General features: G+C 53.9%; 1 protein-coding gene across 1 annotated transcript in view; it reads right to left on the reverse strand.

Annotated features, from left to right (window-relative positions):
- MYH7B (myosin heavy chain 7B) overlaps positions 1-11,133 on the reverse strand; it is a 33,064-nt gene extending 21,931 nt beyond the window's left edge. Inside the window, exons 1-12 of the mRNA XM_036395861.1 lie at positions 11,037-11,133; positions 10,077-10,180; positions 7,970-8,113; positions 7,728-7,884; positions 7,611-7,638; positions 6,417-6,513; positions 5,537-5,560; positions 3,995-4,087; positions 3,266-3,329; positions 3,066-3,164; positions 1,999-2,102; positions 985-1,123 (exon numbers count right to left, since the gene is read on the reverse strand). Coding sequence (XP_036251754.1) covers positions 985-1,123; positions 1,999-2,102; positions 3,066-3,164; positions 3,266-3,329; positions 3,995-4,087; positions 5,537-5,560; positions 6,417-6,513; positions 7,611-7,638; positions 7,728-7,884; positions 7,970-8,113; positions 10,077-10,180; positions 11,037-11,133 — 1,150 coding nt within the window. The remainder of the gene's footprint in view (positions 1-984; positions 1,124-1,998; positions 2,103-3,065; positions 3,165-3,265; positions 3,330-3,994; positions 4,088-5,536; positions 5,561-6,416; positions 6,514-7,610; positions 7,639-7,727; positions 7,885-7,969; positions 8,114-10,076; positions 10,181-11,036) is intronic.
- Between the last annotated feature and the right edge of the window lie 2,111 nt (positions 11,134-13,244).

The raw sequence follows: 13,244 nt of genomic DNA on the forward strand, positions 1-13,244 counted from the left end.
TCCTACTCTAACAGCTCTTCAGGAGGCTGTGAGCTGAGCAGGTCCCGCTCCAGCCTGGCTAGAACGCTGTCCATTGAAGTGCAGGAGGTGAAGAGCAGGAGGAGACTGCACAAGATGAAGCCCAGCAGGGCTGTGACACCCTGGGATGCTGCTGAGACAAGTCTGATGCAGATGAGGCCACCTTGCAGAGAGATTGTCCCAAATATTCCTGCTCAAGGCCAAGCCCTTGGAGCACCCCCACAGGGCCTAAGTCAGTGAGGGATCAGGGGATCAGGGTCCCTGACCTCCACAGGCCAGGCAGGGGGAGTTACCCCAATCTGGGCAGCTCTGGAGTGTTGGGGAAGATGAAACAGGAAAGCCTTATCAATATGATTATCTGGCAAAAGATTTTGAGAATATGGAAACTATAAGTGAGATTGAAATGAAAGCAGCTTTGAGATCCCTCAGTTACTGAACAACTGGAAAACAATGGTGTGGCCAGCTGAAGGTGATCCCCTTTTGATGGAACAACACCCTCTGCTTGCAGACAGGCCCAAGGCTCAGAGCAGACCCCACTGGCTGGGCAGAAGGGGCCCAAAGAGGAGTTTTTAGGGTTTAAAATGTAGCACAGGATGGTGATGTAATGATTCTTATAGGCTGTATGGAAATGCTGTAGGATTTGTATCTTGTACTAGATTGGTTAGTGAGAATGAGAATATTCAACACAGAAGATTTATTGTATTGTAATGGGAACCTCACTCTCTTTTACTCTTCCTCGCTCTCTCATCCTCTTCACCACTCTCTTGCCTTCTTTCTCTTTCCCACCCTTTTCACTTCTCTCAGTCCTGCTCTGAGCTGTGTTTGGCAGCTCCCAGCAGGGCCCTGCCCCCAGGCCCTTTGCAATAACCCCAAGTTCCAGCCCTGGCTGCAGAGATCTCTCGTGTCTGTCTGTCCTGACCGTCCTACCCCCATTGCTCCTGCACTGGAGCCCAGAGCCCCACTCACTTTCAGTGCCATCAGCCTCTGCCTGCTCTTCCCGCTGCTTTTGCTTGAATTTCATGTTCCCAAAGTGCATGATGGCCCCCACTATTTTATAGGAGCCGTATTTCTCATCGCTGCTGAAGCCCAGGATGTCCATGGCGTGCTGAGGAGACACAAAGCAGTAGAGACAGAACAAATTCACCACGCTGAGGTGAGGGTTGGTTCCTCCTCCCACTATCTCCTAAGGTACCCTCCCTGTCCTGGGGCTGGGCAGGGTGCCCTCTCTGCTGGGCACCTAACCAAGGAAGCCTGTCCATGGCGTTTGAATGTGGCTCCAGCTCCCACAAGACCCATTTGAAAGGCAAACGACTGGCTCAGCATCCACAAGGAGGAGGTGCTCCAAGCTGAGGGCTCAGGAGGAGACCTGACTGATCTCTACAGCTCCCTGACAGGAGGGGGCAGCCAGGGGGGTCAAGCTCTGCTCCCAGGGAACAGGGACAGGACTGGGAAGGAACGGCCTCAAGCTGGTTCAGGTTGGACATCAGGAGGAATTTCCTCACAGAAAGAGTTGTCAGGCATTGGCAGGGGCTGTCCAGGGCAGGGCTGGAGTCCCCATCCCTGGAGGTGTCCAAGGAAGGGCTGGACATGGCACTCAGTGCTCTGGGCTGGGTGTCAGGGTGGGGATAAATCAGGTTGGACTCTATGGTCTTGGGGGTCTTTTCCAAATGTAATGATTCTAGGATCTTCTTTTTTATGGGCACTATGGGAAGTGCCCATGTGCCTCAGGCCCTTCCTGATGCAGGGAATGACTCTCCCTTCCCTGCCTGGATGAGGACTGTTGGTGCAGATCAGAGTCGCTCTGCCCCTTCCTGGAGGCTCCCAACAGCCACCAATGATCCATAGGGAAATCCCAACGGATTTAAACAGGGACACACAGAGGGAAATCCCAACTGATTTCAAGAGGGAAGGCAGAGCACAGCCCCAGAGCTGCCCAGAGGAAGGCTGTGCCCTCCCCAGGCCCTAGGGCTGTGCACATACATCAGTGGCCATGAGCTCCTCGCCGTCATCCAGGTTGTCCACCGTTGTCACCCCCTGGGAGCAGAAGTGGTAGTCGTAGGGGTTGAGGGACAGCAGCAGCATATCTGCAGGGGGAGGACATGCAGAGGGTGAGGCCAGCCTGGCAGGGACGTGCCTGGACAGAGGGACAGCCCTGCACACAGATGGAGCAGGAAGGCTTCCCCAGCCTCACCAGCTGGGGGAGGAACGGCCTCTTGCAGCACAGGCAGGTCCACACGTGGGTCCACCTCTTCTGTGCTTGCCTCCTGCTTGCTATCTTGGGACATGGCCTGGCTGCAGACTGATTTAGAAGTGGCCACCATGCCCTTGTGACTCCAGATAAGATTACTGCTCCCTCAGACCTGCCTAATAAGGTGCTGTTCAGCACCAAGCTCAGGAGCCCTCAGCCAAGAGCTGACCACCCCAGGGGCTGTGCCAGCCATCCTTCAGCGTGGGGAAAGGCTTCCTGAGTGGGATGTGGCACCAGGAGGCTGCTCAGAGCTGCCCCAGCACAAACTCAGATCAGGTGGAGCTGTCCTGAGGATCACATCTACACCAGTGCCCAGAGAGAGCTGGGCAGCTGTGTCCCAGCTCACCTGGAACAGGTCATCTCACTGGCTGAGAGGCTGCACAACACTTCCCTCCATCCCAAAATGAGTAAATGTGCAGCCTGCACACGCTGAGGTCAGTGCTGTACCCACAGCCCCACGAGGACTCTGTGCAAGGCAGCTTTGCAAAGCACAATCCCACCTTGCAGATAGACCCTGAGTGACCTCTGCTCCTACACAGTGGCAGAAAGGGCTTTAGTCTGGCTTCTCAGCCTGTGAGGACAATGGAGGCTGGGCTAGATGGCCTCTTGAAATCCCTTCCACCCTAAATTCCACCACTCCCATGATCCTGCACTGCTAGCAAAGCATCCAAGGGCAGAACCTGCATGGTGAGCTGGGTCTGCTCATTCCTGTGGACCCCAAGGCTGACAACAGAGCACTCTGAGGCTGCTTTCAGGCCATCCTGCTCTAAGGGCTGTGCTGCACCTTTGGCTGCCTTACCTTGCAGCTCTGGTTTCTTCCCAGACAGGATCTGGTAGAAGATGTGGTAGCTCCGCTCTTTGGGTTGCTGGAAAATCACTCTGGATTTTTCCAGAAGATCTAGAATGAAGTAGAGCAGAGGGATCAGAGCAGGGCTTGTCCCTTCCCAGAGCTGAGCACAAATTGGTGGGATGAATTCCCTCCCCAGGGCAGCTACTCACAGATGTCAATGTCTGCAGAGGCCAATTTCCCTGAGGGACCAAAGTGGATCCGGATGAACTTGCCCTGAAAACACCCACAGGAGGTAAGTGCTGGGCTTGCCTTCAGAGCTACAGCTCTGAACAGCCCCTAGAAACTGAATTCATTTCCCACTTCTTGAGCTTCTGCTGATGCCAGGCAATTTACTGAACTCTCTAAAGGGGTGAAGCTCTCTGCTTTGTAATGTGAAGAAGCTCAAAGAGCATTGCCCGAGGGTTTAAATACCAGGCAGGCAGAAATTTCACTGACAGCAGATAAACCCCTGTCCTCAGGTCTATTCTTACCACTGAACCATTCTGTGACACAGAGCCTGCCTGCAGCCCCTGCTCCGTGCTGGGCTCAGGGTCTCCCCCAGCAGTGCCTCCCTGCCCTCCAGGCACAGCAGAGCCAGGCTGGGCTCAGCAAAAACGGTGCTGCTTCCTGGAAGGGACACACTTGTCTGTCCCAGAGCACCCCAGGCTGTGCTCAGTGTCCCTCTGAGCCTTGGGATGTCACAGGCTGTGACACCAGGGCCATTCGTGCTGGCCACCATTTGCTGCCCTGAAAAACCAGAAAAACTCCGGTGGTCCAGTGCCACTGGGAAGCAGCCCCTGCTCCCTGCCACGTGCCTGTGGCTCCCAGGGCACAAGGCCACAGTGCCACCCACTGTGCATGCAGCCCAGCCAGCAGCCACAGCTCCCTGCCCCACTCACAAAACGCGAGGAGTTGTCGTTTCTTATGGTTTTGGCATTGCCAAAAGCCTCCATGGCTGGGTTAGCCTCGATGATTTGATCCTCGAGGGTGCCCTGGGGAACAAAAGCAAAGGGTGTGTCACACAGCCAGAGGGGACCTGTCACCAAGAGCAGGAGCAGGGCCAGGGGCTGCTTGCTGCTCTCCTCAGCTGTGCCTGGGACCTGCTGCCCCCGAGGCATCTCCATTTATCAGCACAGCTGGGGTTTGCAGCAGTGCCCTCTGAGGCCTTCTCCTCACCCAAACTGGTGAGGAGAGGGCCACAGAGCTGGCACCAGCCCCAGGCTGCTGTCCCCTCTGCACACAGCAGTCCTTGCCCCCTTTCTTAGGAGCTACACTATGTAAACCAAGAGCAAGCTCGTGTTGTCACAACAGGCTGAATCATTTCAGGCTCTCTGGCATCAGGCATTTCCTCTTCCACCAAACCAAAGTCTAGGAGAGCTCACATAAACAGCACTTTGTGAAACAAGGTCCCTACACCGACAGCATTGCAGGGTCCCAGTGTGATGGGAATACACCACAAGTGCCAGCTGGAATGATCTGCTGGGAATACTGGGGCTCTCCTGAGCAAGCCCCAAGATGAATCCTCTCCTAACCTTGTTTTCCTGCTGTGTGTTTCTCTGCTCAAAGATAAAGAGACACCCTCTGCCTAATGCAGGTAAAGCAGGAGAAGGATTTGAGGAGAGGAGCAAGAGACTGCTACACCACACGAAGGAGGGTGGGGTTTGACACCTGCTACAGAGTTTGGTGGCACAGACACCTGCAGGACTTTTCATGAGAGCTTTGCCCATACTCTGACACATTCCAATCCACAGGGCTTTCCTCAGGTGGGGATCACCAGCTCTGGGCTCTGCCCACTCAGAGCCACCCTCTTTCCAATGCTGGAACCACAACTGCTCCCCACCTCTGCAGCTCCAGCTGTGTGAAGGGCAAAGGAGACAGGGAGCAGCTGTGCATCACAGTTACCAACACACCTGAGTATCCCTTGAGCTCTTATCTCTAAATTCAGCCTGGTCTGGGCAGCCCCAAGACCCACAGGTTCAGCCCCTGAGCTGCCTCACCCTGTTTGTCCCAGTGGGCACTCATGTGATGATGAACATCCCCAGGCAAGGGTGTGCACCAGCTGAAGGCTCAGAGAAACCAAGGATGTGTGACTGAGCCCTTGGGGCGTTGGGAGCCCCGGGGGCTGAACCTTTGCTGGGTTTCCTTGGAGCAAACACCTCAGAAATGTCCCCCAGGCAAGGACATCAGCTCTGGATAGAAATGAATGTTTCTATCCAGAGTAATTATCCCTTGAAGGAGAGTTGGAGTCAGAAAGGCAGAAAGAGATGAAACAGCAAAGCTTCCAGCTGTGGGAAGGAGGCAGATACAAAGCCAAGAGGAGAAATAAACACTGCCCAGGTGCTGCTCCCAGACCTAAGGAGGAGGCCCCACACATCACCCCATCACAGATCTGTGGTGCAGCAGAACTCTGTCCTCAGCATTAAAGAGACCACAACACTTACCCCAGTTTTAGTGGCAAGAGCTGCCTAGAGAAAGGAGAGAAAATTATCTTTAGAAATCCAGAAAAGCCAGGAAAGAACCACAAGAAGCATGGTCAGAAAAGCAGGGCATGACCATTTAGTGCCAAAAAAAAAGTCCAAGAGAAAAAAAAAAAAAAAACCTCGGAGGATTAAACTTTATAGGAGAGGCCAAAAAGTTGTTAAATAGATTAGCTCAAGAAAATAAAGAAATGCATCAAAAAGCAAGAACTGTTAAATTCAAACTTGAGAGGAAAGAAAATAATGCTGAAGTATTGCTTGTCTGATACCTAAAGCAACCAGTTTGCTTCCTCGAGGGGAAAGCAGGCTGGAGCCTCAAAGTATCCAGAAGAAATAAGCAATTGCAAGGGCAGCTCAAAAATAACCAGCATCAAAGAAAAGCAAGATTCAAAACAAGAGCAAGAAAAGCACGAGGTAGAAAAGGGTCAAAATCAACAAAAGGAGGGGAAAAAAAGGAGAAAATGCTGAAAAGCAAGGCTTAAAAGAGGCAAGGTGAGAAATGGAAGGTTTACTTCATCCCTTTAGTGTTCCTTAAGAGGATCACTGGGGTGTTGAAAGAGGAAGAGAAGAGAAAGAGAACAACTGAAGCACCTCTTCCAGGCTGCATGGATTGAGCAGCCACATTAAAAAAAAAAAAAAAATCCATTTCCCCTTGAGCAGAATAATTTCAAGCCTTGCTTGTTCAAAAGTCAGGGAAAAGCCAAGCCCTGGGTGGGTCAGACCAAAATGCAAAAAGTTGAGGAAGAAAAAGTAAGAAGAAAGGGGAAGGCAGGGGAAAAAAAATTAAAAAAAAAAAAAAAAAAGGAAGAAAACAACAAGAACTTGTTTGAAAAGAAGATCTTACTAATTTCTTGCCCGGTGTGTCGCCCAAGGCTGCGACAATGGCAAAGTACTGAATGACCCGCTTGGTGTTTACAGTCTTACCAGCACCAGATTCTCCGCTTAGAGTGACAGAAATACACAGATAAGGGCATGAGGCAAAGAACAGGCACAAATTCTCCACTTAGAGTAACAGAAATACACAGATAAGGGCATGAGGCAAAGAACAGGCACAACCATCCCAGACAAGCCAAGCCTCGGAGGATGGCGAGGCTGCAGCTCTCGCTCACCCCCCAGCCCACAGCGGTGCTTGTGTTTGGGGTTTGCCCTCGGAGCCACAGCAGCTCCGGGCTGTCCGTGTGTCCCTTGGGAGCCACAGCAGCTCCGGGCTGTCCGTGTGTCCCTTGGGGGCCACAGCAGCTCCGGGCTGTCCGTGTGTCCCTTGGGAGCCACAGCAGCTCCGGGCTGTCCGTGTGTCCCTTGGGAGCCGCACCAGCTCCGGGCTGTCCGTGTGTCCCTTGGGGGCCACAGCAGCTCCGGGCTGTCCGTGTGTCCCGGCAGGGCTCAGCTGCGGCCCGGGGGCTGCAGCTGTCCGGGATCAGGCCGGGGGCTCTGAGCACGGCCGGCCTCGCTGGGGCACGGTGGGGATGGCAGCAGGGGCACGGTGCTGGGGTGCAGGGTGCCCGCTGCCGGGGGCTGAGCTCATCCCTATAGTTAGTGCTGCTGTGCCATTGTAATCCCGGAGCACAAAGAGCCGCGGGGAGCGGGGCCGCCACCGGACACTCGCCAAGCATCTCTCCGCAGCCCCTGCCTTTCCTAATTAGGCCATGGCCGAGGCTAAAAATGTCCCTGGCTCCTGGCAGCGGCGGAGGGTCCTTTAGAGTCCTTTATATAGCCCTTATCTAGATGTCACTTGAAATCAACCTGGCCTCCACCCTCCCACATCACCCTTCTCCCTCCGGCCACCGTCTCGCTGCGGCCTTGGCCTCCATCTCTGCTTTCCCCCGGAGGGTGCTGGGGCTCGGGGCGCTCCCGCAGCTGTCGGGGTGCGGGGGAGCCTGGCCCGCGCGGGGCTTTGTCACCTGGCACGGTGGCGGGGCAAGGGTGACAGCTGCCGGCATGGGGAGGGGACACTGCCGGGGGGGCTGCTCCGGGCACAGGGCACAGAGCACAGCACGGAGGGTCTCGGGGCAGGGCGAGGAGACGCAGGGACACTTACGTGATGAGCATGGACTGGTTTTCACGGTCTGCAAGAGAAGGAGCCGGTGTTAGGGCAGCGCTGCCGAGTGCCAGGAGCCCGGGCTGGCCGGGATGGGGTCCCCCAGGCAGGGCTTACTGCGGAGCATGTCGTTGTAGGCGTTGTCGGCGATGGAGTAGATGTGCGGAGGTGCCTCCGAGCGCCGCTTGCCCTTGTAGGCTGCCACCACGGGCGCCGTGTACACCGGCAGCCACTTGTAGGGGTTGATGGTGACACAGAAGAGCCCCGAGTAGGTCTGCAGGGGGAACACGGGTAGATGAGGGGTGTCCCAATGCTCCCTGACCTCCCCCCACCCCACCCCATGGGTGCTGTGGGCTTACGTAGATCATCCAGTGGGAGTAGCGGCGCTTCAGGTTGTAGAGCACAGAGGCCTCGTTGAGGTGTGTCAGCATGGCCATGTCCTCAATCATGTCAAACTTGGGCGGGTTCATGGGCTGCACCTCGTCCTCCTTCACCACACGTGTCTGTCAGAGGAGGGGGACGCGTCAGAGGGACCCCAGTCCTCACCGAGCACCCTCTGCCCTAAACCTGCCAGGTGGGGACACAACACTGACAGTGCTGTGCTGGGGACAGCCTTGGGGCCTGTGCCTGCTGTCATCCTGGCAGGGCTGCCCAGTGTTCTGGGTGGCAGGCCCAGGACAGCCCCAGCAGCACCCAGCCACAAAGCCCAGCTGGGACAAGCACACCCAGCTTGTTCCCTCCTCAGGGAGAGGGTTGAGCCTGAGCTCAGGTTGTTGTTGCTGAGCCTGACAGAGGGGTCCAGGTTATTCCCCCAAAATGTGCTTGACACTCCCATCTCCTCTGTTCTCCTTCCCAGCCTAAAAGCCCATGACAGTGCTGTCCTTTGCTCCAAAGACATCGCTGGTTATTTGGGCAAACAGCTGAAGCCTGTACTCCATCACTTAAAACTGGATTTATTTAATCCCATGAGACCAAGCACGGGGAAAATATCACATTACCTATCTGGCCTGGATGGAGAAGCTGGATTTAGCAAATGGTCTTGTTAATAAAGACTAAATTAAATCTTTCAGAGGTTTATCTTTTTTATGGGTGAAGGTGAAGCACGTGGTGTTAAAAGGCACCAGGTGTTAAAAGCAGGAGGGTACACAGAAGGATAAGGGAGGGCTTTATGTTTCAAAACTTTCTGCTGGAAATGCTTATCCAGGGAAAGCTGATATAGTTTTTGATTTTGTAAATCCATGACAAATCAATAAAAAGACAGTTTCAAGAGGAAACAGCAAAAAAGGGTTTAGAAACTGCTCTGTTCTCAGAATTGGAAGGTGTTCTAAACATCTGAAGAAACTTCTAAAATTTATAACTCCTCTATGACAAATTTCACTTTGGAGAGAGCAAATCTCTTTACTTGCTTTCCAAAATTCTGACAAAAATATTTTCAAAGCCTTGACACTTTTCAAAAACAATTATATATCTCTTTTTTCACATTTAGCAGGCACAAACTCTTCTTAGTGCTATTCTGACTAGAGAAGAAATAGAAAGAATAAAGTCTATCACCTACTGCCGGTTGAGGTCCTTGTTCTTTTCCCCCAGTTTCCTACCAGTGTGCTCTGCAGTGAAGTTGCAGGGTCATGAGACTTCCATAGTGAAGAAAGGAAGATTAATTAAGCTCATTTGCAGCTAATTGCACTGGATATTATCTTGACAAATACCAGCTGGTCCTTGCTTGCTTTGCTGCGGAAAGCTGGAGCCTCTCTGCCCGTCATAGCCTGTCCTCCCAACAGCTCACCCCACCGCAAATCTGGGCTAAAAGGAGCAGGAATTGGCCAGCTGGCCCCTTACCTGTCCTCCCAACAGCTCACCCCACCGCAAATCTGGGCTAAAAGGAGTAGGAATTGGCCAGCTGGCCCCTTACCTGTCCTCCCAACAGCTTACCCCACCGCAAATCTGGGCTAAAAGGAGCAGGAATTGGCCAGCTGGCCCCTTACCTGCCCTCCCAACAGCTCACCCCACTGCAAATCTGGGCTGAAAGGAGCAGGAATTGGCCAGCTGGCCCCTTACCTGTCCTCCCAACAGCTCACCCCACTGCAAATCTGGGCTAAAAGGAGCAGGAATTGGCCAGCTGGCCCCTTACCTGTTCCAGGCTCTGGGATGAGCCGGGCACTGGTTCAGCATCACAAAGGGCTGTGCTGGGGCTGCTCCCCCATGCAGGAGCTGTGCTGGCCAGCCCCACCGTGCTCTCGGTGTGTCCCACAGGGCTGTGACAGCAACCTCTCGGTGGGAGATGCTGAACTGGTGCCACTCTTGGCAAGGAACTGGCCTACGTGTGCTGACACTGCCGTGTGTGTCCCCCCGGGGCACGACTGATCAGGGTTATCAGCAAGAGCTCATGGCTTCAGACGTGATCCTGTCACACGTATCCCCCTCCACACACATTTGCTCTCCCTTGGAAAAGGAAAGGTATTTGCTTACTTCCTTATCTTTGGTTTCCACAGTGACTTTGCCACCAGAGCTTTCTTTTATTTCCACTTCAATATAGGCTTCTTTCTCATCTGGGATCCAAGCTCGCTTCTTTCCTGGAGGAGACATGGGGAAAGGAAAGGAAAGGAAGGAAAGGAAAGGAAAGGAACATAATACAGGTTGTTATGTAGGAGACCATGTGAAATTGTCAACGGAAAGCCACATAAATGCAGTTTGATAATGTGGAAGGACAGTGATTATTCCTTCCTATGTTCTTGGTCATAGGAGCTGGGATTTCTTTGCCTTTTTTGTGTTTGGCAGTTTTTTACTTTGATGGGGTCAGCTTCTAGCCTGACAGAAATCTGCTGCCTCATGTGTGCCTACACTCAGACTGTCATGAGAAGAGGACAGTGTGAGGAAGCAAAACCCTTCTCTTCTGCCAAACTGCAGGGAACAAGTTGGGCCCTGGATCCCAAGCCATGGAAGAGCAGGGTGGCTGGGACAGAGAGGACACCTCCAAACTGAAAGAGCTGCAGAAGGCTTTGATACCAGCCCCCCAGCACTCCTGCCCCTCAGGGTCAGGGGAGATGGAGGATCACCTCCCCACACACCTCATCAAACCAGGGGAAAGTCAAAAGCCTGCTTTTCTCACTTGAGTCCTCCAGGGTGCTGGGGGAAGGAATTCTGCAGTGCCTGTGATGCCTTGAGGAGCAGCACAGGGAGAGGGGCAGGGATGACTCCGGAGAGAGCCACGGCAGCAGGGCAGGCTCGGGGACACACCTGGGCTGGGCTCAGGGACACACCTGGGCTGGGTTGGGCTCGGGGACACACCTGGGCTGGGCTGGGCTGGGCTGGGCTCGGGGACACACCTGGGCTGTGCTCGGGGACACACCGGGCTGGGCTCGGGGATACACCCGGGCTGGGCTCAGGGATACACCCGGGTGGGCTCGGCAGCCCGGGGCTCTCTCTTACCATCGAACGGCATGGTCTGAAGCTTCAGCTGCTCCGTGTAGCTTTTCCGGAGGTACGGAGCAGCCTCCCCAAACTCGCTCATGTCCAGCAGAGACATCCTGTCGATCTGAGGGAGACTTGGCAGCAGCAGAGGAAGAGTGAAAGACACCTGAGCACTGAAAGGAGGGAAGGACAAGGGGTCAGTGCATGGGGAAGGTGCCCACTGATGGGTTGAGAACCACGAGTGACATGGTCACCAAACAAGATTTTGATTTTAGGGAGTGAGAGAAGACAGGGACAACAATGCTAGCTGATAAAAATTACATTAATGAGACAATTAATGATACTTTCCCTTCTGATGCTGTCATCCCCCCATTGGAAGTCCCAGCTGGGTGAGCTGGAATCACTTTGCTGTCAAAATCCACATTCCCACTTTAGGTGAGATTGTCAATAACAGCCCTTTCCTTGATAAGCTCAGCTAAAACTCATCCCAGCTCTACAGACTCGCTGGTGCCCTGCACAGAGACCCAGGGCTGTTCTGCTGAGTGATACTGCAGCAAGATAAAAGCAAGGCTGGGTGTATTATCCCTGGGAAGACCCTTCTAGAAGGCTGCTGTGGCAGCTGCTTGGAAAAGCACTTTTATGACTGTGCTTCTTAATATCCATCTAATGCAGTGCCATCCTGAAAAGCTCTGGAACGCCACAACCATCACGGATGGAGCCACAACTCGGCAAAACACACAATCCTCAGCAAAAATGCTCATGATCCAGGTCTGTCCCACCCTCCCCTGTGGCAGCAGAGCCAGCCCCTGTCCTCTGGGATCAGCCACCCTGCCAGGGTGAAGCGGGTTAGTACAGGGGACACGCGTGCACACAGACATGCTCTGTATTACTGACCTTGGTGCTAGGACTGAGTGGCTCTGTGCACGCTGCAAAGCCCCTTTTTATTGTGTCTGTCAAGGTCAGAGTGGGAAAAGATATGTCAGAAATTCCCATGTGTCATGTCCACACAGCTCCATTGGTGCTGCTGTCCCACTGCCCGGACAGACACAAAAGGCAAACTTCACTTTTATCTCTCTGCAAATGCAGCCTGGTTATTTTTATTCCTGTATTGTCAGGCGAGTACAAAGGCAGAGTGAGAGCCTGCAGCTTGGGAAGGCAGCACAGCTCTCCCAGCCTGCTCTGCCTGCTCCAGTGGGGAGCTGAGGAATGAGAGCTCTGCCAGTTCCTCCTGCACCTGAGCACTCGATCCCATTGCTCCTGCCTCCCACCATGCCAGCAGAGCTGCTGCTTGGTGGGATGTCTGTGGCTGCTGCCTTTTCCAGCTGGAACATCCCAACTTCTCACTCAGCTCTGGTTTAGCTTCTCCCAGACACACTGTCTGGAAGGGGAAGGACCCTGGGGCTTGATCCTCCACGTTCTGCTCCTGAACTCCTCACCTTGGTATGGGAGCTGGTTTTGTGGCTAGGCCGAGTTCATAATCTCTCAACAGAGAGGTTGCTGGGTTTCCTGCACACCATTTTAGCCAGACAGCACCCAGAGGTGCTGTGTACAGCCTGGAGCACACCTCCATCCTGGCAGCACCACCATGGGCTGCCCAAGATGAGAACAGGACACTCTGGGGCCATGCCAGCTCAAGGAAAAGCCACTTAGCTGCTGACATCCACAGTGCAATGAGGTTTCTACCCTGGAGAACCAGGGCCAGTGGCTGCAGGGTTTGATGTTTATTCCCTATTCAGCACCTCTTACACCCCAGAGTAACTTGGGGCTGCTGTAGTGGGGGAAACTGAGGCAGGGAGTGGTTAAGGATCAGCTGTGCAGTGCTGTGCCAGGCTGGATGTGGCACAGGCTCTGTCACAGCCAGAATAGCAGCACCAGAGGCTGCTTTGGGCATGTGGCTTCAGCCTGGGCACACAGCCGAGGCTGCAGAGAGATTTTTGCAGCCCCAGCACCTGCCCTGAATGCAAGCCCCAGCCATAGTCAATCTTTCCATCCAGCACTCAGGGTTGCTGCTACACCTCCCCAGTCTGGGTTCCCAGTGCCATCCTCTCTGTACCCCCAACAGAAAGGTCCCTGCCCTCCCACCCTGCTTTGGAGAGAAGTCTGGGAGATTTGTGGGGTGGAGGAATGTGGGAAATAGTAAAGGTAATATTTTCAGAAAGCTGGAAAAGCAGGCTTTAGAAACAGAAAGAACAGAGAATCAGCTACAGCTGTAAAGTCTGAAGGTAG

Source organism: Molothrus ater, chromosome 17, assembly GCF_012460135.2.
Source record: "Molothrus ater isolate BHLD 08-10-18 breed brown headed cowbird chromosome 17, BPBGC_Mater_1.1, whole genome shotgun sequence".
Lineage (NCBI taxonomy): Eukaryota > Metazoa > Chordata > Aves > Passeriformes > Icteridae > Molothrus > Molothrus ater.